The sequence below is a fragment of the Artibeus jamaicensis genome, unplaced genomic scaffold, assembly GCF_021234435.1.
Source record: "Artibeus jamaicensis isolate MK-2021 breed Jamaican fruit bat unplaced genomic scaffold, CSHL_Jam_final scaffold_847, whole genome shotgun sequence".
NCBI lineage: Eukaryota > Metazoa > Chordata > Mammalia > Chiroptera > Phyllostomidae > Artibeus > Artibeus jamaicensis.
The window spans coordinates 31109890-31136423 of NW_026522057.1; the positions used below are offsets into that span (position 1 = coordinate 31109890).

Consider the following 26534-nt stretch of genomic DNA (forward strand, 5'->3'; position numbering starts at 1 on the left):
GCGGGCCGCTCCCCCCGCCGGAGCGCAGGCCAACGCAGCCTTTTCTCTCTCCATTGCAGACACTGTACATGAATTGGAGACCAGACTGGAAGCACTTCTGAATTAAGGTAATTTTGATACAGTTAATCCGTATCCGTCTTTAAGAACAATATTTAAGTTTCTTCAGGCTTTTTCCCTCTTTAAACAGCGTGGTTTCACCGATCTCTCTTTTTAGCCCAAAGCTGGTCTTCAGAACCAGTGCACCGAGGAGGGTGTGTTTTTCTTTTTTAATCTGCCTCCCCAGAGACAGGTTTTCATTGCTGGGGGGGGGGGCATTGATGGTTTGTCACATGTACCCGGACCTGGGATCCAACCCGCAGCTGGGTATGTGCCCCGACCGGAATTGAACCCACAACCTTTTGGTCCAGGAGAGACGCCCCCACCAACTGAGCCGCACCAGCCAGGGCAGAAAGGGCGGTTTCTTCTAAGGCTCCACGCGGTTTTCAGCAGGAAAGGTGAAGGACCCAGAGGTCACAGTTCACACTCCAGACCAGAGGTCGGAGAGCAGAGGAGCCGCAGGTGACACAGGAAGGAAGGCACGTGTCCCAGAGAGAAGCCCCTCCCGGCTGCAGGGAGGGGAGTGGAGCCCACCGCCTGTGCGGGCGGGGTGGGCGAGTCCAGGAAGGGTGTTGGGGTCTCTCTGGTTCCTGCAGCTCTTCATAAATTGGGGAAATTTTAACCTGAAAAGCAGAACTAAATGGAATGAATGAGGTGTTTGAACGGTGGGGCATCGTGTGCGGGAGCGGGACCCGACGCCGTGGGCAGGGACGGACTCGCAGGGCGCTGCAGCCGGGCTGCGGGCCCCACACGAGAGGGCCTCTGACGGGGAGCACGGGCGTCACTGGGACTCGGTGTCCGCGTGGGTTTCTTTCCCAGCCACGAGATCGGGACCAGCCCACGACAGGGGTGTCACCAGATGGAGAACGTCTCCTTGTGACCCTGCTCAGAGAGTAGAAAGCCGCACGGGCAGGAGCAGGCCCTGTCTCTGCAGTGGCCTGTGCCCAGGATGCGCCGAGAGCTGGAGTTCGAGACTGGGAAACGAACAGCCCAGGAGAAGAGCCAGGGTTTGAACGGCAGGGGCCGCAAGGCGCACACAGACACGGGCCTCGGCCCAAGAAAAGGCGGCCAAACAGTCGGCCTGAGAGACCTGTGGCACCACGTCACCCTGGACACCGCCTCCTGTTCTTGCAAGTGACCTCGGCAGGGACCGAGCTCACCCGGCGCCGCCCTGTGGGCGTCGTGCGGAAGTACCCCTTCTGGGAACAACCACGGTTTCTTCCGGTCGGCTCACGCCCCCGGTGGGCCTGGGGCTGCCTCCGGTGTGTTGCTGAGCTGGTGTCTGTGCCACGCGAGTGGGCGAGCCTGAGTGGGCGAGGTTCTAGGAAGTGCTCACACGTGTCGGCGTAGAGAGCAGAGGGCGCTGCCAGGGGGCAGGGGGGCCTCCGGCAGCTGCGGGAGGAGCCTGGGGGCAGGGCCCCTCCAGTGTCCTCGCTGTGGTGGTGTCAGAGGGCCCACCCAGGCTCACTGTCCCGTCCTCAGTCCCCCCATACTGGGCTTGTCACACGGCCACCATGCACTCTGCAAAGGGCAGGGGGCGTGGTAGGGGGAGGGCCGCACCCTTTGCCTTTGCAGTGAGTCCTCCGGGGCAGGGGCTCTGGGCCAGGGGGTGCGGTTCCAGTCTCCACCCCTGCGCCAAAAAGTGAGGACACAGGAAGCCCCGCACGGGCAGCCCCAACCTTGTGCGGCCCCCCACCTGCAGACAGCAGGCCCTGCCTGGGTGAGCGGGGTGCCCACTGGAGAACAGCCTGTCCCCACGGTGCCCTGCAGACGGCAGGGCAGGGAGCCGTCTCCCCCGGAACTCCAGGCTGACAGCCCTTCGGGCGTGTGGAAATGGCCGTTCCCGGCCCCCAGCGCTCCTGTCTGTCCTCCCCTGGTTGCAGCCTTGGCCTGGACAGCATCAGTCGTGGGTGACATCAGGCTTGGGGTGGGGACGCGGGGCTTTGATTCTGGCCTCAGCGGGTTGCGGGCCTGGATTTGCTGGTCGCTGGGTACCAGCTGGGCTCTGTGCTTGGCCCTGAAGCAAAAGGGGGCGCAGGAGAGCAGGCCAGAGAGGGCTCCGAGCCATTTCCTGTGGCTCCAGAGGGAGCTTGCCCCAGGCGAGGGGACCGGGCTGTGCCCTCCACCCCTGGGCCTCCCTCCCCTCCAGCCCGTCCTGCACTGCGGCTGGGCCGGGGCGTGTCTCCCGACCTGCTGACCTCCTGCTGCACGGAGGCTGCCCCGCAGGCGGTGGGACAGGACACCGCGCTCCCCGGTGATGTGAGGGGGCTGCCGCGAGGGCCCGAGAAGACCTCCAGCGTGACAAGGTGGGCGGCGGCTCAGTGCTTGGGGTGAGGCTCGTCCAGGAGATTGTTGCCCTGCCCGACTCAGCGTCAGGACTCGCGGGTTTTGGTGCCTCTCAGTGCTTCTGCCGGTTTCGCTTGTCCTCTTGCACGAGGCAAAGCCTTTCCCTTTGAGGGCTCTTTTCATCTGGGGAATAAAAAAAGTTCCTCTGGGGGAGATCAAGGGTGGGGCACGGGGGTCATGCTGATTTGGGTCAGAAACTGCCAGATACTCAGCAAGATGTGGGCTGGCGTGCTTGTAAATCGCTCCTCACGACGAGGGCGGACGTGTTGAGTTCACAAAAAACATTTCCTGAAGCCAAACGCAGCTTCTCACAACGACGCCAGTCGGTGTGTGGATACAGGTGGGGCCCCAGAGCGCTCCCCCAGCGGGGGAAGCCTGGGCTATAGGGCCCCCCTCAGGAGGGTGACTCCGTTTTGGGAGAGACCATCCTTGTTCCCTCGTTCACCTCGGTTTCAGAGCTTCACGTGATGGGTGCAGGACACCTGACCTGCAGTTGTTTTACGTTGTCACTTGTTGAAATGGCGTTTTTGATAATGTTGAATTAGATACAGAAATTCCTGAAGTTAATAAACTTGTTTTACTTACTTACTTACTAACTTACTTATACATCTCAATGTGGCTGTTGGGAAGTTCCCTTCTGTGGCTTGCGCTGGACAGCGCTGACTGGAACAGAGCGACCCAGGAGCAGAGATGAGGGGACCCCAGGTGCTGTGAGTCTGGGGCCGGAGCCGCCTCCGAAACTCTCCCCAGCCAGCTGGTGTCCTGAGCTGCTTCCACTGGGGGCGGCTGTGGGGGCTTCCCCTGGAAGAGGAGGGCTCCACACCGAGGGACTGGGCTGGGGGCATCGCCGGAGAGCCTGTCTGCTGGAGCGACGGTGCCCGGGCGGTGGGGGTCCTCGTTGTTGGGCACCGCTTCGGGGGCCCGGCCTGCACATTCTGGAGGTGGCCCAGTCAGAGTGACAGCCTTGGGCGGGTGGTGACCCACTTCCTCTTGTGGCCGTGTGGACAATTGCAGAACATCTCTGAGGTGGTGGTGCCACGGGTGCCACAGCAGGGGCACCTGAGTCCGCGGCGCCTCAGCGTCCTGGTCGCTCTGGTGTGGCCGGGAAGCTGGGATGAGCTCACCGGCACTTCCAGAGCCAGCTCCCCAGATGGGCATGTCTGTCACCCTCCCGACTGTGGTCCTGAGGACAGGACATGTCTTGTCACCAGTGTCCTTGTTCAGAGGGGCCCCCGACACGGGCGGAGCAGCCCCAGCCCAGTCCCAGTTGTGCAGAACCGTGGGTGCTGCCGTGTTGTAAGGAGGAGTTGCTCATTCGGGCTCAAACTGGCCGTCTGCCCGACGCCGAGGCTGACAGGCCCCCGAGGTTCCCGGGGCAGAGCCGTCGGCGGAGGCGGGAGGACCACGGAGCTGTCTGGGGAGAGCGGCGTGGTCAGAGGAAACCGACATACGCAGACGAGTGGGAGCCAGGTCTCCAGGCCTGCACCTGGGGCGGGTGCACACGACAGCTGTGCCCCAGGGGCTGGGCGTGGCTCCGTGACACGCCTTACGTCTCCCCTGGAAGAGGCACGTCGGGGTGGGCTGCCCGGGAGCGGCAGGAGGCTGGGTCGCCTGTGCCGGGGCTGTGCGGCAGGGCTGGCGTGAGGCCGCGTCCGCCGGGAGCAGCAGCTGGCCTGGGCTGCCAGTGCCCTTCCAGTGCCATGGGGCAGGCTTCCAGGGGGGCAGTGCTTGGGGCTGGATGTGCCAGCGTTGGCCTCCCGGGCGGCCAGTGCACGTTCGGGCTTCCTAAAGCTCGGAGTGGTGCGTGTCTCCATGCCGGGTGGAATGCCAGGGTGCTCTGGAACGGAAAGTCTCTGCGGTGACGTGGAGAAGGGGAGCGGGCACAGCCCCGGGCCCCGGGGGGGCCCTTCCTCCGTCAGTCTGTGTTTGTAGGGTGGGTGGGGGTCTCTGAGCAGCGCCTAGCTTTTTATTTGGATCCTCGGGGTGGATCTACTGATCTTAGAGAGGAAGTGGGGGAGCGAGTGACAAGAGGGACACACCGATGTGAGAGGACCCGCGGTCTGTTGCCTCCGTGGGTGCCCTGATCACGCGTGGGGCTCTGGCTGGCCGAACCACGCAGCCAGGGCCTGCCTGCCTTTTTGTCAGAAGACAAGCTGTGCGCTCCGCCCCCTCCGTGCAGCGGGGCCGCTGTCCTCCTCCTGCGGGTGCCAGGCTGGATCCTGGCCCGAGCACAGGCCTGTTGGGCCTCCTATCACTCAAGGGCCTGCCGGCAACGCCGGCAGGGACGTCTGGGTTCCGTGTGGACTTCCGAGTGACACACCAGGGTCACACAGTTTCAGTTTGACTGTCGGTGACTTCATGAACTGTCTGTGGGGCTTTGGTTCTGATATGAAAAGTACAAGAAACTTGGATGGAAAAGCAGGGAACTGAGGGTGGAGAGGCTGCCCCCCCCCGCCCCCCGCTGTGGAAGGTGGGCGGGGTCCCCCAGAGGCAGGCCCTGGGTGCTGCGCTCTGTGTACCAGGGCCCAGAGCTACTTCTGAGGGCACCTGGATCTCGGCTCGGCCTCAGTGCTTTGGGGGTGCACTGAGAGTGGGCTGAACCCCAAGTTGAGGTCACACGGCGTCTCCCGTAGGTGAGTCAAGTCTCCTGTGCACATGCTCTAAAGCCGACCCCACATGAGCGGCTGCAGCTTCTCGTTCAGAATTTGCATCAGAAAGTCGAGAAGCTTAGATGTTGAGGGCAGACCGGTGGCACAGGCTGCGTGTCAGTGAGTGCAGTGCACTCACGCGAGTGTGCAAACCACGAGGGAACGGTGGCTGGTGCCCTCTGCCAGGGCCCAGAGAGAGTCAGCAGGAGCAGGTTCCCCCAGTCCTCGCTGCTGACTTGTTTCTCCAACTGCGGACCTCTGCCGCCTCTGACCTGCGGGAGGCAGCGTGGCAGGGCCGTCAGACCGTAACTCCGCCCTGGGCGCTGTGGCTTGTGGGGTCGGAGCATCGTCAACCCGTCGGTGTTACTCTCTCCCTCTCACATGCCCACCCCAACCAGTAAGCACGTTTCCTGCTGACGGCTTTTTTAAAAAGATTTATTTGTTTACTTACTTATTTTCACAAAGGGAAAGGGAGGGAGAAGGAAGGAGAGAAACATCAGTGTGTGGTTGCCTCTCACATGCCTCCAACAGGGGATCCAGCCCACAACCCAGGCCTGTGCCCTGAGTGGGAATCAAACTGGTGACCCCTTTGGTTCGCAGGCCAGCACTGAGTCCACTGAGCCACACCAGCCAAGAGTAACAGCAATTTTTATTGCTTTTGAAATCTGGACACGTGAGCTCCAAGGTCAGCCGTTCCTTTGCTCAGACAGACCTGGGAGTCGGGGGAGGGCCTCAGAGCCGGCTGCTGTGGCAGGTACCGCTGTGGTCACTGAGGACTGTCACCACTCCCTAGAGTGGGTGCCTGGGACCTTGTACAACCCAGGGCTTTATAGCAGATTGAACTCGTACCTATAGTTAGCCAAGCAATACCAAGAAATACTGGTTCTGAGAAAACCATACTGGGAATGTTTAAATGTAGGTAAAAACAATGGTCTGTAGTCTCCCAGGTCCAGCCTGTGCAGAACTCTGCCACTTTGGTTAAAGGTCCTTCCTCCGAAGTTGGAGTGTCTTGAAGCCGATCCCCGGGTCTTCTCTCACTCAGGAGTAGGAAGTGTTTGTAACAGGACAGTAGCAGCTCCTTCCTGTCTCCAGCGACGTGGTCGGGGGCGACCACGTGCAGCCTCCTGCTTTTCTCCGAAGTGTCTGCTGTGGGCTCCGAGTCAGGACCCCGCGTCTCGCAGACCCTCTTCAGTTGGTCAGTGGGAAGTGGGGGCGCCCCTGGTGGCCGCGAGGGGCTCTGTGGCCACGTGGGCCTTGCGTGTGCCCTCGCCTGCCTCCTCCTCTTGGGTTTTTCAAGCAAATTGCAGACCCGTTACTTTATTATTATTTTTTAATCCTCACTGGAGGGTTTTTTAAAAATTGGTTTTAGAGGGAGAGCAAGGGAGGGAATCATCGATGTGAGAGAGACGTCGAGCAGCTGCCTCCCACACGTGCCTGGACCAGGGGTCGAACCCACGGCCTGTCCGTGTGCTGTGGGTTCGCATCCTATTAATTTGGGGGATGTACTTGGACTTGGTAATGAAAGAGAAACAGAAAAGCTCATGAGGTTGGTTTCGGTTCCTCGGGCGAACTTGTACTGAAGTGCAGCTGTGAGTGGGGGTGGGTGGCTGAGGAGGCACCCAGACCCCTGACCGTCTGACGCCGGAGGCTCCAGAGGCTGGCTGGGACCTCAGGAGTTTCAGAGGTGACCGCTGCATGCTTGGTGCAGCTGCCAGCCCAAGGGTGTGGCCAGGGCACGGTGGCCCTGGGTGGCCCCGGGCTGCCCGCCTGTGGCAGAGGCCACGTTTGAGCCTGCAGCCCCTGTCGGGAGGTGCGTGTCCTGGCCTGACCACGGAAGGGCCGGCGGGTGCCGTCCAGCCGCCCCAGTCTTGGCCCGTGTGGGGTGGGGCGCCTCCGACGGGACAGTGATGCCAGAGCGAGGACGGGTCGGTGACGGTCACGTTCCCTGTAGGTGGCAGGCAGGACCTGGCAGTTACTTTCTGGTCCATTAGCATACGTACAGCGTGTCAGTGGGAGAGAGTGTGTCACCCGCGGGGCCTGGCATCCCCCCACCCCCCAGCGGTGAGACCGCCCGTGGTCCCCGCGTGCAGGAGGGGGTCACAGCTGCGCCGACAGCCTGGGGAGGGGCCGCGTGCGCTCTGGCGTGGACGCAGGGCACCCCGCCTGCTGCCTTCCGGTTGCCGTTTCTGCACGAAGCGCTTCCCAAGCGGAAGCCCTGACCAGAGCCGGGCGGCCGTGGGTCACAGGGGACGGTCGGGCACCTCTCGGCAGCCGGGTCTTAGTGGATTAGACAGTCGGTGCGCTGAGTCAGCGCGGCCACAGCTTAGCAGTGGCTTTGACCCAGGAGGGCAGAGGAGCCCAGGCCACGGGGCCTGGTGGTGGGGCGGCCAGAGGCTTTGGGGGCCCGAGGAGAGTGAGGAGAAGCCACAGCGAGTGGACGTAGGTGAGACCGTTAGACAGACGCACCTTCACGGTTCTGCGTGAAGTGCGCCACCGGTGTCGGAAAACCAAGAGGACGGGCCAGCAGTTTTCAGGGAAAATGATGTTAGACTGCTTAAATTTCTTAGGAGAAAATATATTTTCTTTTATTTTTTTAAGTATATTTTACTGATTTTGCTATTACAGTTGTCCCATTTTCCCCCTTTCTTCCCCTCTGCCCTGCACCGCACTCCCACCATCATCCCCCCCTTTAGTTCACGTCCATGGGTTTTACATAGAAGTTCTTTAGCTTCTGCATTTCCCACACTACTCTTGCCCTCCCCCTGTCAATTTTCTCCCCACCGTCTATGCTACTTAGTCTCTGTATCTTTCCCCCTTCTCCTCCCTCCACTCCCCTGTTGCTAACCCTCCATGTGATCTCCTTTTCTGTGGTTCTGTTCCTGTTCTAGTTGTTTGCTTAGTGCGTTTTTGTTTTTTAGGTTCGGTTATTAATAGTTGTGAGTTTGTTGTCATTTTGCTGTTCATAGTTTTTGATCTTCATATTTCTTAGATAAGTCCCTTTAACATTTCATATAATAAGGGCTTGGTGATGGTGAACTCTTTAAACTTGACCTTATCTGAGAAGCACCTTATCTGTCCTTCCGTTCTAAATGAAAGCTTTGCTGGACAGAGCAATCTTGGATGTAGGTCCTTGCCTTTCATGACTTGGAATACCTCTTTCCAGCCCCTTCTTGCCTGCAAGGTTTCTTTTGAGAAATCAGCTGACATTCTAACAGGAACTACTTTGCAGGTAACTGTCTCCTTTTCTCTTGCTGCTTTTAAGATTCTGTCCTTCATTTTAATCTTGGGTGATGGAATTACGAGGTGCCCAGGTGTGTGCTTCCTTGTAGCTACAGTTCCTACAAACTTGTGTGCATGTCCCATGTGGGAAGCAGCCCCCAGATTGCTCCCCTGTCTTCACGTTGTTCTCGGTGACCTGTGGCAGTTCACAGGTGGAAGGGCAGCGTTACCTCGCCTGCATCCACTAACAGGTGTGGAGGAGACGTGATGCTTCCTGGTTCCAGGGCTCAGATTAGCTGTTCACTCCCCAGGAGGAAGTCAGTGGTGCGGGAGACAGTGGGAGGCAGAGGCTGCCTACTGTCCCTGTGTCTCTCTCCAGAAACAGCCCCTGGTGACGTTTCTATTTGTCTGTGGACCGAGGGTCGCTCCTCTGGGCGCGGACATGCCCTTCTGTGGGCCCAGAAGAGCGCTGGTGGACAGCGGTGTCTGGGGGAGGGGACGCAGCACCTTGGCCGGGCGGAGACGCCCGGGTCCCGCACTGGTGCAGCTGCTTCGTCCCTCTGTGCTCACCCGGGGCCGGGGGCCATCCCGTGGGTGCGTGTGCTCACGGCCGGGGGCCAGGGGCCTGGGCTGTGCCCTCATCAGGCACCTTTGGAGTGGAGAAGAGAGGCTGCGACTTAAAATCTTCTAAATGTCTGACATGGGTCTCTCCCCAGACTGTGCATAGATTCAGTGGGGTCTTTCAGGAGCCTCGTCTTTCTTGCGAGTGGAGATGGGACCCTTTTCTTACAGTCGGTGAACACGGGTTCTGAAGCCCGTGACCGGGACTCGCCTGTGGGCGCTGACCACGTGGGGCTGCAGCCGGGAGGCCGGGCTGGCCGTCGGGGCAGTACGGCGCCAGCAGGGAGCCGTCTCCGCTGCCGCTGCGTCCTGAGAGGCTGCGCACACGGGCGCCTCCGCGTGGCCGCGCAGGTGGCCGCCGGTGCACCGCCTTCTGTGACATGGAGGAAGGACTGTCCTGCGAGAGGAGACCTTCCAGTTCAGCGTCTCGGGCCACCCTGCCTGGTATTCGAGGATGGGTCTCTCCCCAAAGATCCCAGCGCCTCAGAGAGCACTCCTTCCACCCACGTCCCCAGGACTCTCTTGTGTTTAGGCCTCAACTTGAAAACCGTCGTAGCGTTCTGGCGTGCAAGGTGGGACCAGAAGTCACGTTTGTGGCTAAAACGGAGAGTTTAAGTCCTTGTGCCTCCTGAGGAGATGTGGGCGGGCATCTTCCCTCCCGGTGACTGTGAGGGGGCTCTCCACAGGTGGGGAGGGTGTGCCCCCGGACGGCTGCACTTGGGCCTGCCCTGCGCCTCGTCCTGCACGTGGCACCGGCCTGTCGGGGCTGCTGTGTTGGTGTTTCGCCTGCTGGGATCCCAGGAGCCACAGGACGCCTCCCCGAGCCCTGCAGAGCCACTGCGCGTGGGGCAGCCACAGGGCCCAGCCACCGCTGTGGCTGTGCAGCGCCAGCCCGCCAGGCAGTCTCTGTCCCCACTTCCCAGCCGGGGTCACTGTGGGAAACTCCGTCTGAATGTCAGCCTCAGCTGCTGGCATTCTCTGCTGAGATCGGAGCCTGCTTGAGAAATGCCCTGAAACCGTTTCCTTCTTCAGCCACGGCCGTCTTAGCCTGATCTCTTAGGGGCCGGCACCGCTCAGAGCTCATGAGCAGTACGAACTGTGCTGGGCCAGCCCCGCCCCGGGGGCGCTTGGTGGGTCCTGGTGAACGTGAGCGTCTCTGGTTTACATGGAAACCGTGGCTCCCCAGGTGTCAGCGTCCTCCCTCTCCTGCTTCCTTCCTGCCCCCGCCGCGTGTCAGCTGTGCTCCTGTCTCTGTTTCAGACCCGACTCGTGGAGGCGACCGGAGCACCTGAGGCCGGAAGATGAGTGAGCTGGACCAGCTACGGCAGGAGGCCGAGCAGCTGAAAAACCAAATCAGGGTGCGTGCCACGCGCGTTCGCTTCTGCTGGCATGTGTGTTTTGGGTCAGATGTGACCAGTTTTGGGAAACCCTACCTATGGGATAGCGGTGTGGTGTTGGGGACTGAGACCGAGTCTCTCCCGGCCCAGGACAGGCTGGCAGCAGCCCATCCGGCCCGGCCCAGCGCCCTCAGGGTTCATCCGGTGTCTCACTGTTTGAGTGGCGGTGTTGCCATATAGTTTACAAAACATTTTCTTTATGTTCTTTTAAATTAACCGACGAGAGAGGAACGTCAACTCGTCCACTTACCTATGCACTCATCGGTCAGTGCTTGTACGCACCCGGACGCGGGAGCGAGCCTGGAATGTGGGCGGGTCAGGACGAGGCGCTGACCGGCCGGGCCGCCCGCTGAGGGTGTGCACGTCTTCAACCCCAGAGTCCACCTCGTGACCCCCCTGCAGGTCGCTGCAGAGTGTGGTGTCTGCCTCTGACCCCTGGGACCGTGGCACAGGAGACTTGTTTGAAAACAAGAGTGTTGGCAACCACAGCAGGAGGTGTTTGGGGAGTGCCTGCTTTGTTTCTGATTTTGAAAAGAGGTGTCGTGTGTGGAAGTTTCTGAGTGGACGGCTGCTGGAGCAGACGTGGCGTGGGAGGTGAGGCGTGGGAGGTGAAGCGCCCAAGTGCAGCCGGCCGAGCGCAGCTCTGTCGCTGACCTGTGGGGCTGCAGTGCAGAGCCCGGGGCTCGCTCTTCTTTCTGATTGGCTGGTTTGAGGCGGGGCGGAGCAGAGAAAGACAGACATTGATCTGTTCCACTTAGTTGCGCCCTCCCGGGTGGGGTCTCACACCTGCCCGGGGACACACCCTGCACCCCTGACACCCTCCGCCGGGTCTCTGTCTCTAAAGGTGGAGCCAGCCTGTGTCTGCTTAGTGCGGGGTCAGCAGAGGCTGGGGGCATCCCATGCACCATGGAATCAAGGGGGGCAGGCTTCGAAACGAACAAGGGCGCCATGGACAGGACACGGCGGCCGGGCACAGGGGCTGCTCTCGTCCTCGGTGGTGGTCTTAAGCTGAGAGACCCTGGAGGGGTGTCTCACCGGCTTCCGACTGAGGAAGCGTGTGGGCCAGGGGCGATGACGAACGCCACGCAGTGCCCAGGTGCCTTTCAGGGGACAACTGTGCCCACTGGTGTCTGTGAGGAGCACCCGCTGTGGGGCAGAGTCGGGGGCGAGGCTGACAGGTTAAGGGTTCAGACGTCGTCCTCGATTTGAGGGGCACAAGAGGGGAACTGTCACCTGCAGTGACACCTCTCATCCCAAACTGCGCAGCATCTGCACTGGGTACGGTGCACAGTGGGCGTCTGTGTGGCTGGGAGTGCGACGAAAAGACCCTGGGTCTGGCTGGCGGCAGCTGCAGGGACAGGCCTCGCAGGACATGTGCCTGCACCCTTCCCACCAGCCGACAGCCGGCGTGGGGCCGCCTGCACTGGTCTGCACACCCCTGTGCCTGCTGAGGGCGGCCGGCGGGGAGGGGCCCCGCTTTAATTTGGGGGCACTAGTCAGGGTGAAGTTGCTTAGGTCCCATGCTTCGTTTTTTCCATTTAAAGAATTCTTGTTTTTTTTTAAACCAAGAGAGGGGTGCGGACGCCAGTCTCAAGCTCCGTATCTGCAAGGCAGAGCTCACTGCGGGAAGGCCCGGCTCTGGTCCTCGCGCCTGTCCTCACCCCCAGGCCAGGTGGCCTGTTTCATTGTGTGGCTGACTGAGCAGCCTTAGTTGAGCAGAAGCAGGCCCCTCGTTCTCTGGCGCATTTGTGACGGCAGTGTCTGGAGTCCGTTTCCCTGTTCTCGGTTGGTGAGCGTGCCCACCAGCTTCCTGGAGTAAAAGCCATCAGCAGGGAGGCGTGTGCCCTTGAGGAGGGCGTCCCGGGGGCCCACCCCACACAGGGACATGTGGGGAAGCCACCAGGGGCCAGCCGCCACCGGGAAAGCAGCCTGTGAGGTGACTTCCTAACAGAGACACTGTTCTATGGGACGTGGTTGTCCTTTCCTGGAAAGTCACATTCCAGCCCCTTTGAAACCAGTTTCACTCTCCTTCCTGGCAGGTGGCTGTGGTGAAATGCACACTAACTGGAGATTTCACGTTCAATTTCCCAGTAGCTCTGGTCACGTAGGGACAGTAAAGCATGTTAATTAGCTTTGGCGCATCCTGTGTAGTTCTTCCCTGGGTCACCAGGGCATTTCCCAGACAAGAGCACAGGTAACAGGTAACACAGGTAATGCCAGCTAGCGACGCCGGGCCCTTTGCCTTTTTCCGTGGGTTGAGCGCCCGTGGGGTTTGGCGTGAACACGGTTCTTGGCTGACCCAGCCCAGAAGAGCTCCCGGGCCACCAGACAGACGGACGGGGAGGCGGGCGTGCGGGTCTGGGCCGGTGCAGGGCTCCTGCGGGCGGGGCAGCAGGCAGCTCCCTGTTCTGGGACTCTCTGGCGGCCCCCCCGGCTTCCAGGGTGCTCTGCAGGACAGCTGCGGCCTGGAGCACGCGGGGTCCCTGGAGCGGAGGGGTGCCCTCCGTTGCCTGCCCTCTGCTCTGCCCTGACAGCCTGTGGAGGCCCCTGGGAACCGTGGGGCGAGGGTGTGGACCTGGGTGGACCCGAGACGTGACTGAGCTGCCCTCTGTCCCTTGCTTCTCAGGATGCCCGGAAAGCCTGCGCGGATGCCACGCTCTCCCAGGTGAGCACGAGGCCGGCGCGCCCGCCTGGCAGGAGACGCCACCCCTCCTCCGGGGCACCCGCTGCTCCGATCCACGTGTCCGCCCCACACCTCTCCTTGATCTGGGGCCGGTGCGGGGTGGGCGGGTGCGGAGTGGGCCGTGCCAGCGGCTGGGTCAGCACGGACGTGCGGGCTGCCCGTGGCTGCCCGTGACTCGGGAGGCGGGAGCAGCCGGGTTGGTGGGCAGCGGAGGGGACGGAGGAGAGTGAGGAGGGGGGGTGCGCCTGGCCAGCACGGTGCCATCGCCGTGCTCATGCGGGCACCGCGGCCAGAAGGCAGGTGCCCCGCAAACGGGAGGTCCCTGTGGCTGGGCGGGGCCGGCACAGTGGTGGGAGCAGCAGAGAGGAGGCGGCGTGGAGAGGATCCTGCCACAGAAGGGTGAGCGCGGGGACGTTTGCTTTTCAGATCACAAACAACATCGACCCCGTGGGGAGGATCCAGATGCGAACCCGGAGGACCCTGCGGGGGCACTTGGCCAAAATCTATGCCATGCACTGGGGCACGGATTCCAGGTGTGTGCTGGCGGTCGAGGGTTTTGGCTTCACGGGGGACCCTCTCCGCGTGCGCTCGCTGTGGGCCGCGGGGCACACTGCGGTCTGTCTCTGCACGTGCCCCGGCCCCTTTCTGCGCTCCCCTCCCGTCCTCCTCGTGCACAGCCCAGTGCCTGCGGGGCCGTGGGCAGGGTCCCAAGCCCTGGGTGCCGGGCTCCTCCGGGCTCCTCAGCTGGGGCTTGTGGCTTCAGGGCCCGGTGCGGGTTGGGAGGGGCGAGTGGGTCGAGCATCAGAACAGTGGCGTGTGCGCAGGGTGTGCTGCTGGCTTTCTCCCGGGGGCCGTGTCCAGTGTGTAAATGTCTCAACAGCTGCCCGGCCCTCGGCCCGCCTTTCTTCATTGTTGGGAAACCCCACTGCACGCTCACTGTCTCTCTCCTGAACCCTCCCCTTGTTCAGCCACCGTCCTCTGCCCTCATCTGGTGGCTCATCTCCATCTCCCTCTTTGTCCCCTCCATGGTCACCCTCCCCCTGCAGCGGTGCCAATGCCCGTCTGCTCAAGTCCCTCCTTCCTGTTGGGGCCGCGGTCCCCCCAGACCACAGGACAAAGTGCCGGCTGCCCCTGTGACGAGGACACGTCCCCCAGACAGCCAGCTGGCCCCTCGCAGGCCAGCCTTCCCATGCAGCTGTGTGTGCAGCTTGGGTTTCTCTCTGTGGGTGAGACTGTCTGCTCTTCGGTGTGAGCAGCTCGAGGACACGCAGCCGTCTCTGGCTGTCTGCGGTGTCCGTGCCAGCCCCGGCGCGGACCCGAGCCGCGGCTGCACTGGCTCGGGCTGGGACCAGGAAGAGCAGGGAAGGAGAACGCCCTTGCCCGCCACCCCGCTGCGGAAGTTCTGTATCTTGCTGTGTATGGTGCACTTTCGTGCTGGAGCTTTTGAGGGCATCAGACACGGTCCCATGTGTGGTGTGCACGGTGGAGTGCAGCGTGGAAAGTGACGACCGAACAGTCCACAACGGCTTGGCCGTCCCTCCACCTGAGGGAGTGTTGGTGTCCTGGCTGGGTGTCCGGCCAGGCTGTGCCCCCAGCGGGTCCTTGGAGCGGCCCTCAGGCCTTAGCCCCTTGGAGAGCTGGGCAGGCTTCTCCAACGAGCCCACGTGTCACCGAGCCCTGCAGGGTGACTGAGGGCTACAGGCGGGCGCAGGCAGCTGTGTTCCTGGCAGAAAGGTGGGTGTGTGGCCAGAGCAGCGGGTGTGAGCAGGGGCTCTGGTGAGGCGGGGTGGGTGCGGCCCGGCCCCCATGCTCCTGACCCCTTCGTGTGAGACCTCACCCCCGCCTGCTGGCTCAGGCTCATGGAGCAGGGGGCAGAGTGGTGGGGCTGCGTGGCACCCCCAGTGCAGGCGTGTCCGGAGCAGGGCCCACGCGGCTTCGGGCATCCGTGTTCCCTTGTCGTCTTCACCTCCGACTGTACACGGGCCGTTGCAGGAGACTCCCCGCCCCCGCCACGTAGGCGGGGGGGTGTGTGAGCGTGGTCTGTCGTGTCTTGCTGCTGGGTGCCGGCGGACTCCCATGCCCGTGGCCCTGTGGCCTTTGCAGCCACAGAGAGACCCCCAGGAAGGGCTCGCGCGTGTTGGTGGGAGTTTCCCTGCGGTCACGGCTGCTCTCCAGTGTAAGAGGGTTAGTTACGCTTCAGTTCTGCTTTTTACAACACTGTGGGGTTTCTCGGGGGCCTGATCACTGTCAGTCTTCCCCCGCTTTTTCAAGTCTGCTGCAGTCTCGCTGTGGTCAAGAGCGAGACCCCACTCACCCACCGGGGCTCAGGAGCAGCCATCCTCTGAGTCAGGAAGCGCCTGAGGTCCTGGGAGGTGGCCCCGGCCTCCATTCTGTGTCCAGGCCCTTCCTCCCTGGCCCCTGAGCCTCCAGTGGGCGGTGCCTCCAGTGGGCGGTGCCTCCGGCGCCGGTCCGATGCTTGGTGGGAGGTGCTGCAAGCCCCAGGGCCCGTCTCCAGTGGTCACCCCCTGGGATTACGGGGCGCGAATCCCTCCTCATCTCCGAGGATCAGTGGGCATTAGTGTTTTTCTGACCCCTGCGAGTCAGCAGATTCTAAGCTTTCTGGGGGGGGGCCTTCCCGGAGGTGACCTTGATGGAGGGCAAGTCCAGGCCAGAGAGGCAGGCAGCAGAGGGGGCTCTGCTCCGTCGCCCAGAGTCCTCAGGTGCCAACGGGCGTGGCACTGAGCTGAGACGACACAGGGACTTGCTTGCAGGAGGTGGGTCTGCCCGTAAACGCACGCGGGCCGGCTGTGCAGCGAGGTCGGCAGCACAGAGCGGGGCTTGTCTGGCGTTTGCAGAGCCCACTGCTGACCCCGGTCGGGGGGACCCTGCTGGGTGCGTCAGATGTGTGTTCTGGTGGGAACTGTCCAGACCGGCAGGCTGGAGTGTCGCCTCCAGGTTTCGATCAGTCCAAGTGTGCTCCTGGCTGACGTGGCTGGAACCGGCACGTCTGGGTAAACGCTGTAAAATGAAACTGCTCACGCACTGACGCTTGTCTGCGCAAGACAGTGTGTGCCTGCTGCCGTCCGTACTCAGCGCCCCTGTGGCCACGGGCGCCTCGCTGGCTCTGGCGTGGAAGCCCTTCAGCGCCGTCCCGTGGTCGTGCCGCCAGGCCTGGCACAGCACCTTTTCCACACACGCCCACACACGCCCGAGCGGGACAACAGGAAGCGCTTGCTGACTGTCACTCATTGCTCCCGTGGGCCCGGCACGGCCGCTGTGGTCGGCCATCGCCCCACTGCGGGGGTGGCAGGGATGGCCTCCCTCGAGTCTCCCGAGGTCCGGCATGGTCTCTCAGCGCAGAGAAGCGCCCCTGTGTTCGGAACCTCGGGGCCTGTCACGTGCTCACACCCGGGCGCCGTGTGTCGGAGCAGAGCAGGAAATTCGTACCACGTGTCCTGTCTCCCACCCCGTTCTGTCTTAGCCACGCACGGGTGCACCTCGGCGGCCTGGGCCGCCTGAGACGCCGAGCTCGCCTGAGTCCGAGCCGCTCTCTGTGGAAATGTCCTCCGTGCTTTCGAAGTGGGCCTGGTAACGAGAACTCTTTCTTTTGCTCATAAACACGGGTGCTTGGTCTCCAGCAAACTCGGCGTGGAGGCCCTGGGTCCCTGCCCCTGAGTCGGGGCCGCCGAGCTGCCGTGGCCCTGACAGGCCGTCTTGTCTCCCCGCAGGCTCCTCGTGAGCGCCTCCCAGGACGGGAAGCTCATCATCTGGGACAGCTACACCACCAACAAGGTAGGGGCTGCGGGGGGCTCGGAGCACACGGCACAGCCTCCCGCCGGCCCCGGAGGCTGCCCCGGCCTGTGGTCATGTCACCAGGCAGGGGGCCGGCAGTGCTCCCCGTGGCCGGGAGACCCCGTGTTTGGTGTAGCAACGTAGGGACGTGGCGTTTCATTCGCTTTGCAGTTTTTATGGGACCTGATCCGCATTGCGCTCCACCTTGAAGTGTGGACAGACTTCTAGACACTCGATCCGAGGCTGTGTCTGGCGGAGTGCACGGCCCTCGGGGGCTCGGGGAGGCGTGGGAGGGGGCGAGCGCAGGACCGTCCCCGTGGGTCCCTCCAGGGAAACGTCTGGGCTCGTCAGCGGTTCTGTAGCCATTTGGACAGGCTGACGGCAGGCTTTCCTCTTTCACTTTTTTAAGACTAAGGGAGTTTCTCGCCAGCAGACAAGCCTTAACAGTCGAGGGGGAGGGCGCAGGGCCTCCTCTCATCCGGTGCGCGCTCTGACCAGGGAGCTGCACTGTCACTGTGGTGCCGGTCTGACCACTGGTGACGCCAGGAGTAAAGCCGTGGGCACGGCCTCCCGTGGCCCAGTGCCTGCCGGGTCACCGCCACATCTGCCTGGCTGCACTGCGGGTCGCAGTGCCGCACCGGTGGTCTGAGCCAGCGCATCTGCCTTTCCGTGTCTAGGTCCACGCCATCCCCCTGCGCTCCTCGTGGGTCATGACCTGTGCGTACGCCCCCTCTGGGAACTACGTGGCCTGCGGCGGCCTGGACAACATCTGCTCCATCTACAACCTGAAAACCCGCGAGGGGAACGTGCGCGTGAGCCGCGAGCTGGCCGGACACACAGGTACTCACCCCTCCTCTCAGCTGCCGTGCGGTGAGATCGGCTGCGGCTGTGGTAGAGAAATTCTGGACAGGAGACCAGGGACAGGCCCTGGTCGGCATTTAGCAGCAAGAAATGGAGGGGGCGGGGGGCCCTGGCGGCTCTGTGGCCCCCCCTGCCGGGGCCCTTGGGCCCTGGCAGCGGCCTCCTCCCAGGCCCTCGTTCCCCCCAACCTGTCGGCGGGCGGTGCTGGCCCCCCACTGGTCTCCGCCCTCTGCGTGCCACTGAGGGCCTTGCCCGTTCACAGGGCTCGATGTGGCTCTGTTACTTCGCCACCTGCCCTCCTGTCCTGCCTTCTTGTGTCCTTTTAGAATTTGTTTATTTTGAGGGAGGGGGAGGGAGAGAAACACCCATCGGCTACCCACCCCTCGCCCCGTACGTGCCCCTCCCGGGAATCAAACCGGTGGCCTTCGGCTGCCTTGGGTGGCGCCCACCCACCAAGCCCCGCTGATCAGGGCCTGTCCCGCCCTTTTCCGGGGTGACTTGATTTTCAGAACCCGCTTTGCTTTCTTGTATTTTTCTCTGGTTACCTGTTGGTGTCATTCTTTAGTGGTTTATCGGGGGGTCGCAGCGCGGGTCACACAAGGGCCCCGCGCAGCCCGGGAGGCCCCTTCCTGCCCTTCAAGTGGCTTCCGTGTGTGCCGCTGTTACACGCGCATTAAGCCCCCTACACACACAGTTACACTCTCAGCCTTTGAACCGCCCCCCTGGGCCCCAGGCTCCTGGGCCTTCTGCGCCCAGCCCCGTCCGCCCCCCGAGCCCCTGCATTACACCATGGAGAGTGCCGGTGTTGTGTTTTTAACTCTGACGTTTCCGTTCAGTGCTCTAAACGGTAGGAGCACATTCGTCAGGCCTGGCGCCTGCTCACAGGGCCGCCGCGAGGTCCCCACCTGCACTTCCAGCCCCTCGTCCTCTGGGGCCGGTCATGGTGGCTCTTTTCTCTGGAACGTGGGTGACATCGTCCTGGGTCGTAGTCCCTCTAGGAGTCTGGATCTGTGTCCTGGACGTGGCGGGAGCTGTGCCGCAGGTGGGGTCCCGTCCTGGCCCTCTGCAGCGCTGGTGCTCGGTCCCACCTGTCCCACCTGTGCCAGGTGGTGGGGCCAGGAGCTTCCTTCGCCTCAGGTGGGAGTCGGGTGTCAGGACCCTAAGTCGGGCCCCTCCCTTGGCCCAGAAGTGTCTCCGCTGGCTCTTCAAGGTCGCCACGCCAGGGTCTCCCATCTGTGGTGCAGCCCCAGCAAAGCACATAGACACCAGCTCACCTGGGCCTTTCTCTTCCCCCAGGTGTGGCCCTGGGTGCGGCTTCTGTTCCTAACCCTCGAGGCCCTGGCTCTCGTCGTCGCCCCCCCCCCCCACTCCAGGCCGCGGTGGGCTGCCCGGGACCCGGCACCTGTGGGCCCGCGGCGCACGCCTCTCAGCGACCCTCTGGCTGCGGCGCAGGTGCACGCACTTCGGCCGTGGCGTCCAGGTGGCGTGTCCACCTCCATGTTCACTGCGAGGCTTTAGGGTTTTTTAACGCATTTTCAAAACAAAACTTGAGGGAATATTTTAGAAATTTTTGTTTCCTTCACACATCTTGAAATTTTATATCTTAGGAGTTGAAAGTTGTTTTTTTTTAAATGTTTGGTCTCTTAAGAGTGTTTCTGACTTTCTTCAGATGTGGTGTGTTGTTATCAGCTTCAAGCTGGCACAGGTTAACATTCGGCGCACGTGGACCAGTCTTGCTTTGCTCAGGGGCTGAAAGTGGACAGTCAGCGCGCTCAGCAGGTCCCCCCGCCCAGCGTGCGTGCCTGGCGGTCACCACGTGTCACCGCTTTCTCTGGGGCCTGAGCGGGGGTCTGCAGCTTTGTGAGGCCGTGGTCAGGAGAGGGCCTGGTGCAGGTCCAGAGACTCAGTTGCACGGAAAAGCCATCTGCGCTTCGGCCTCTGCGGCCTCCATCCAAGGGTCTGAGGGGACGTCAGCGGCAGGAACGAGGTCCTTGGGGATCAGCTGGGTGTTGCCCTTGTCCCTGTGCTGCACGAGGGCCCCTGGGGGACACCCAGGGGCTCGTGCTGTGCGGTCAGCTCCTCGGGCGTCGGGAGGTCCAGCAGCACAGCTGTGCTCGCCTCGGGGTCGGCGCAGGTGAGGCGACCTGGAGGGTCTCACCTTCGTGTGTAAGGAGCTTGTGCACCTGGAGGTACAGAGCGGCCAAGTGCGGTGAGACGGGCAGCCTGCGCCGCGGGTGCAGCGGACAGGTGCGCCTGTCTTGGCTGCGCTGTGAGTCCGTCAGGCGGACGCGGGCGTCTCCCCGGCATCGGCACCAGTGTCGCCGTTATTAACGTGCTGCACTGAAGTCGCACCGTCCTCGGCTGTTCGCTGAGCACAGCCACCCAGAGGCACGTGGTGGTGCTCGAGGGGCGACTGACGCCTGGAGACACGGCTGTGACGAGGGCGCAGGCTGTCCCTGAGGACTGTTCTCCAGGGACAGTTCGGAGCAGGGCCCCGCAGGTTAGCGAGAGCATCCACCACGCCGCCTCCGGATGGTCAGGGGTGCACAGCTCCTACCAGCCCCATGTCCCCGCTGGACCTGCTGGGCTGTCTTCAGCCTCCGGCGTAGGATAGTTGGTTCACGCAGCGAGAGACCCTGTATCATTTATTTTAAATGTTTCACTTTATTTATTTATTTTTTAAAAGATTTATTTATTTATTTATTTATCTATCTTTAGAGGGGAAGGGAAGGAGAGAGAGAGAGAAACATCAATGTATGGTTGCCTTTCATGCATCCCCTGCTGGGAACTGGCCTGCAACCCCAGTGTGTGCCCTGACTGGGAATCGAACCGCCATTGTCTGGCTCGCAGGCCCGCGCTCAATCCACTGAGCTACACCAGCCAGGGCTATTTCTTTCTATTTTTAGTTTATTTCTAGAGAGAGAGAAAGGGAGGGACCAGGAGAGGGACAGAAACATCAATGTGAGGTTGCCTCTTGCACGCCCCCTACTGGGGACCTGGCCCACGACCCAGGCATGTGCCCTGAGTGGGAATTGAACCTGTGACCCTTTGCTTCGTAGGCCCGTGCTCAATCTACTGAGCTACACCAGCCAGGCTTATTTCTTTTTAAAGAAGGGGAAGGGAGGGAGAAAGAGGGAGAGAAACATGGATCAGTTGCCTCGAGCGCCCCCGGCTGGGGACCGAATTCCCGCAGCCTAGGCTCGTGCCCTGACTGGGAAGGTCCCTTCGTTTGCAGGACAAGCCCGACCCGTGGAGCCTGCCAGCCAGGCTGAGTATTTGACATACAGCGGGTCAGACCCAGTGCCTGTCACACTCCTTCTCTCTGGGTGTGACAGGGAACATGTCTCCTCTGACTCCGCCCAGGAGTCATCCTGCGGCTGCTCTTGGGCGGTTGGTTAAAGGTGACGTCTGGCTCGGGCTCTGTTGTGGTCACGTCTGGAGAACTCGGACCTCGCTGCCCCCCCCCCCCCCATGCACGTGCTGCACCCCCGCCCCTGGGCCCCATTCGAGCCGGAGGCGTCACCCGCCACTGTTGACGGAGAACTCGGTGAGCGCAGACGGCTCTTCCTCCAGCCAGAGCTGCCTCCCGTTCACGTGGCCGCCTCGGGACCCCTGCAGGGGCGTCCCTGCTGGGCAGTGTTGCCCCGAGGACAGACCAGGCTGCGCGGCTGGCTGTCCTTTCCCTCCGTGTCCGCACTGGGCCCCTATCACAGGGCACGCTGTGCTGGGGGTCACTCAGGCTGAAACGTCGGTTCCCACTTCTTCACGTGACACAGAAAAAACTTTGTGAAACGCACAGTCGCACCTGCTCGTTGTTTTCCCGTCAGCAGCGTGCTGTCTGCTCTGCGCCTGCAGCCTGGCCTCGTGGGGAACAGTGGTCAGAGAGTGAGTGCTGAGGGCCGCCTCCCTCCCCCACCCTCCCCCCTGTGGCCGGGCCTGTCTCTCAGGGCCCCAGGGGTGCCCACTCCCCTTCCTGCTGAGGGACAGGGAGTCGGGTACCTGTGTCCCCAGGTCCCCGCTGTGGGTCTGGAAGCTCCGTCACTCCCCACACCCCTCCCCATTCTCGGGAGGTGGCCATGGACACTTGACGACACCCTGCCCAGGGAGTTCAGGTCGTTTCTCAGGAATGGCTACACGTGGAGCCTTTAGCCCCTGGCTCGAGGGCTCTGCCCAGCTGCCCGGCACAGGGCCGCCTCTGCGGGGCTGGGGCCCGTGCAGGGAGCCTAGCACACCCGGGGGCTTCTCCCGGGCTCACAGGCAGAGGGGCTGAGTGTGGGTGGGGGCAGGTCAGGGGCCTGTCCGTGGGGCACCTGGAAGGACGGGGCTGAGCTCCCAGGGCTCCAGAGGGAGGCACGGTCCCGCCGGTGTGAGCAGGCAGTGACGCTTTCCTTGGAGACAAGCCCCTCAGAGGCTGGGGTCTGCGCGGTCTTCAGGCCCGTGTTTCTGTGCCGGGTCGGGCCCGTCCTGGCGCGTCCTGGTGCGTTTGGCTCACCCAGGGGCTCCCAGTCACTGTGGACTGGACCTGGCCTCCGGGAAATGTGTGACCACTTGTTTTTTCTGGACACGGGGCTGGGGTTTTGAAATTGTCATATCTCAATTCTCCCATGGGAGCCAGTTTAGCAACAGTTGTTAAATAAATACTTTGTTTTCCCAATGTCCTTACACCTTTCACATCAAACCTGTCAGTGGATCTCTTCTTTGGTGTCTTTTGCTCTTGATTTCACTGGCTCACTGCAGCGTCTCGGCCCTGCTGAGGTAGTGGGGCCCCTCCGCCGAGGTGCACGGTGCCTGCAGCCCAGGGCCGGGCCTCCTCGCCTTTGGCGCTGGGCCTGCTCCCCCGCGGCCCAGCCTCTAGGGGCTGCTCACCGGAGAGCACAGACCCAGACCCTGGCCCACGAGGCCGGGGGGGCAGAAACCACAGTGCAGGCTGCTCTTCTCGGACTCTCCCGGTTCCGGAAGCCGGTTGAGGCGGGATATGGTCGCAGGGGGCTGCAGCCCGGGGCAGCCTCCTCTGTCCAGGGTTCTCGGTGCAGGGGCTTCCTCGGGCTCTGCCCAGCGGTGCCTCGGACACACCGCCCTGCTCTTCCTCCCTGGACAGAGGGCCGGAGGGCTTCCCCGCGACCTTCAGCTCCAGCCACCCATTCTGCCCCCCGGGTTTCTGCTCACAAGGCCACAGAACCCCAGGGCTTGTGAGTTTTATTTGTTTTCTGGGCCTGTTTTCCAGGTTACTTGTCCTGCTGCCGCTTCCTGGATGACAATCAGATAGTTACCAGCTCTGGAGACACCACCTGGTGAGTCCGGAGGCCTGAGTCGTCCTCCCTCAGTGTGGCCGTGCCCCGCGGCGTCTGCACTGGGAAGTGGCCCCAGGACTGCAGGCTGAGGGCAGTGGGAGCTGGGTGGGGGCGCTGACCCTGCAGCTGCGTGGCAGCCGTGCTCTGGGCACTGGGTGCGTCAGCCTCCGTGGGAGGGTGCCGTCTAGAGTGGGTGCTGGGCAGGGCCCCGGGGCAGCGGGCGCCACAGCTCCCAGTGGGTGGCACCAGGACCTGAACGCTGACAGTTTGGCCTGCCTTAAAGCCAGAAGGCCACGCAGTCGCCCTGAGAGTGTTCGCGTTACTGGCACCAAACCATACAGTTTAAACTGTCAGATAGTGTTTTATGTCATTTTAGGCTCTGTCCATCCCCGTGGGTGTCCCTGCCCTTTGAGGCACGGACACCCGGTCCCTCGGGGAGCAGGACTGCCCTGTGCCAGCCCCACTGCTTTATCCACCTCATCCTTTCACAGGGTTTTTCTTTTTCCTGTGAAGGCCCTGGGCCCACAAAAGACGTGTAATGTAAACATTTCATCTGGGGGATGCAACATGTGAAATTCCGTCCGCGTCCCGCACTCTCGCCACCTCTGGGCAGAGGCTCTGGACCGAAGGGCTCTGGCCGGGCGGTGCTGCCCGCGTCTCGCTCTGACGCCTCGCGGTGGCGGTCCTCCGCTGCCTGTGGCATTGTTCCAAGCCATCGGTTCACCCGGCAGCGCCCCCTCCCTGCCCTGCCACCTCCTGGCCTGCAGGCCTGCCCTGAGGGCCCAGAGCTGCAGATGGGACGGGCGGGTCCTGTGTCCTCGTCCTGTGGCCCCTTGACCCACTTGCAACCCCAGTGTGTGGCAAAGCCTCCGATGTCCCTGTTTTAAAGGGACACAGGCGTCCTCCTTGTTGATTCTGAGTTGGCGTGGAGCCCCGTACGCACACCTGCGCCAGGTTCTCTTTTTGTCCAGAGGCTGGTTTGTCTTCGGTCAGACACACATTGGCTCTGGTCCTGGGTGGGTGGAAGGACACTCTGTCACTGCCCTCTGAGAGGCCGAGGTGACCGCCTGTGCTGTGTCCCACCGCAGTGCCCTGTGGGACATCGAGACGGGCCAGCAGACCACCACCTTCACGGGGCACACCGGGGACGTGATGAGCCTGTCTCTCGCTCCGGACGCCAGACTGTTTGTCTCTGGCGCGTGTGACGCGTCGGCCAAGCTGTGGGACGTGCGGGAAGGGATGTGCCGGCAGACGTTCACCGGCCACGAGTCCGACATCAACGCCATCTGCGTGAGTTGGGGGCTCGCCTGGGGCTCAGGGCCCTGTGCCAGCTGCTCTCCAGTCACACTGGCTGCTGGGAACTGTGGGGGACCCTGTCGAACCCCAAATCATTTGTTCCCTATTGTCTCTGGAAACGCAACCTGACTCGTGCAGTCCCCCGGGCACCGGGCGCTCCCCTCGGGGTGGGGAGCAGGCGGGCGCTGCCTTCCCCGCGGGGCCTGCACCCGCAGGGAGCTGTGCAGAAATGTCTGGGGAGTCAGGGGCCCCCTCCTGGCCTTCTCCACGGGCCAGCCTGATGGCTGGCACCCTCACCGTCCCCTCGGGGAAATGTACAAAATGGAACCTGCCCCCGGGCCCCTGTGGTGTGGTCCCCCAGCTTCTGCCAGGGTCCAGCCCTTGCTCACTCCTGTCTCGTGCTGGCCGTGGGCCTGCCCCCGGGCAGGCAGCAGTTTCAACACTCACTTTCCATGCCTTTGCACACTCGATTTGTTCTTCCCAGTTCTTCCCCAACGGCAACGCGTTCGCCACCGGCTCCGACGATGCCACCTGCCGGCTGTTCGACCTGCGTGCGGACCAGGAGCTCATGACCTACTCCCACGACAACATCATCTGCGGCATCACCTCCGTCTCCTTCTCCAAGAGCGGGCGCCTCCTCCTGGCCGGCTACGATGACTTCAACTGCAACGTCTGGGACGCGCTCAAGGCCGACAGGGCAGGTCGGTGACCGGGGCCCTGCTGCGCATCCTGCGCGTCCGGGGGTTGCCCTTCCAGTGCACGTGGCCCTCACCTGCGCCGAGCAGCCGAGGTACCTGCCATTGGGCGAGGCTGCCCGACTGCACCTACCAGCCCCCACGTGCCAGAGCCCTTTCCACGCGCTTGAGAGGTGTGCGGACACAGCCCAGCGGGCAGGACGGGGCACCGGGCCCTCGCGTCCCCTGCCCTGCGGCTGCACGTGCTGGGCACTGGCGTCTCTGTGCGGGGCACAGGCCCCGGGAAGTAGCCCAGAGTTCACACGTCGGGCTGGAGGGTGGCTGTCTCGTGCGTCGCAGCACAGCTCGCGTGGAAGACTAGAGCTTCCTGCACAAGATGTGGCCCCGGGTGGTGGCACTGAGCCTGCTCTGATGTCCGAAGCGCCTGGCCACGTCCGTCCCAGTCCTTGGGCCGGTGGGAGAGGGGTGTGGGACCTGGGGCTGGTGGACCTCACCTTGGCTGCCGCATCCCGGGGGTCCGCTTCCTGCCCTGCTGGAACCCCCCAGCCCCAGCCCCACACCTGCCTGGGGGAGCACTCCCGCCCCGCAGGCTGCTCTCCGTGGGGACGGGGACGGCAGCTCTCAGAAGGCGGCCGTCTGTGTTGTGTGGACCCGGCCCTGTGCTGGGGCTCTGGGTGCCGGCCCAGCACGGTCCTGGGGTGACCGCCCGGGGTCCCAGCCCAGCACGGTCTGGTGCGACAGCCCTGGGTACTGGCAGGTGGGGTTTCCTTGTGCTTTTGGTTTCACTTCCTGCATGAGCTGCTTCCTCTGTGAGTGCTCAGCAGTCGGGGCAGGAGGCCCTGGGTTGTGGCTGTGTCTGCAACAGGCTGGTGGCCGGCCTGCCACGTGGCTATGTTTGGGTCAGTCCCCCCCCGCTGTCCTTTCTCTGAGCCCCCGAGGCGCTGCAGGGCTGGGCCGGCCTCGGCGAGTGCACTGTCCCCTTGCCCCGCACTCGTCCCGGTCACACAGGCGGGGCACCCTCGGGCGCTGGAGTGACTGTGTTCTCACGTGCCCCCAGGTGTCTTGGCCGGGCATGACAACCGCGTCAGCTGCCTGGGGGTGACTGATGACGGGATGGCTGTGGCGACGGGGTCCTGGGACAGCTTCCTCAAGATCTGGAACTAACCCACAGGTAATGGAGCGGCCCGGGCCCCGGCTGTGGGGGCCCTGCTTCCTGGGTTCTGGGCATGCTGGGTGCAGAGCTCTCGGCCGGGTGTGGTCAGCAGGCTGGGCACCCGAACTGAGATGTGCTGTTTCTTTTTACACTTGAAAAAAATTGTTAGTTATTGCAGTGACAGCAGTTAATCAGTGTGTGGGGGTGTCAGGTGTTCGATCCGTAACCTGTGTATCGCACCGTGTGTTCGCCACCCCGAGTCCAGCCTCCTTCCTCACCACTCGGCCCCTCGCCCCTCCTCTGTCCCTCCTCCCCACGCCCTCTGGTGACCGACCCCTCCCTCTGACGGCTGTCAGCCTGCTCTCCGTGTCTGTGGGTCTCCTCCTGGTTCATCAGCTTGTTTCTCCTCCAGACTCCGCAGGGGAGTGGGACCACA

General features: G+C 62.8%; 1 protein-coding gene across 8 annotated transcripts in view; it reads left to right on the forward strand.

The window, feature by feature from the left end:
- Positions 1 to 26534, forward strand: part of GNB1 (G protein subunit beta 1) — a 48340-nt gene that overhangs the window by 20158 nt on the left and 1648 nt on the right. For 3 of the 8 annotated variants that reach the window (XM_037146929.2, XM_037146932.2, XM_037146927.2), the window contains exons 2-11: positions 60 to 107; positions 10191 to 10288; positions 12954 to 12992; positions 13437 to 13543; positions 16739 to 16802; positions 17480 to 17642; positions 22888 to 22954; positions 24043 to 24244; positions 24735 to 24951; positions 26003 to 26116. In XM_037146929.2, the coding sequence (XP_037002824.1) occupies positions 10232 to 10288; positions 12954 to 12992; positions 13437 to 13543; positions 16739 to 16802; positions 17480 to 17642; positions 22888 to 22954; positions 24043 to 24244; positions 24735 to 24951; positions 26003 to 26109 (1023 nt within the window). In that variant the 5' untranslated portion in view covers positions 60 to 107; positions 10191 to 10231 and the 3' untranslated portion in view covers positions 26110 to 26116. Of the gene's footprint in view, positions 1 to 59; positions 108 to 7448; positions 7534 to 7558; positions 7635 to 8253; positions 8320 to 10190; positions 10289 to 12953; positions 12993 to 13436; positions 13544 to 16738; positions 16803 to 17479; positions 17643 to 22887; positions 22955 to 24042; positions 24245 to 24734; positions 24952 to 26002; positions 26117 to 26510; positions 26529 to 26534 lie in introns of those variants that run through there. The other 5 variants (XM_053660255.1, XM_053660253.1, XM_053660254.1 and 2 more) reach the window with 5 other exon arrangements.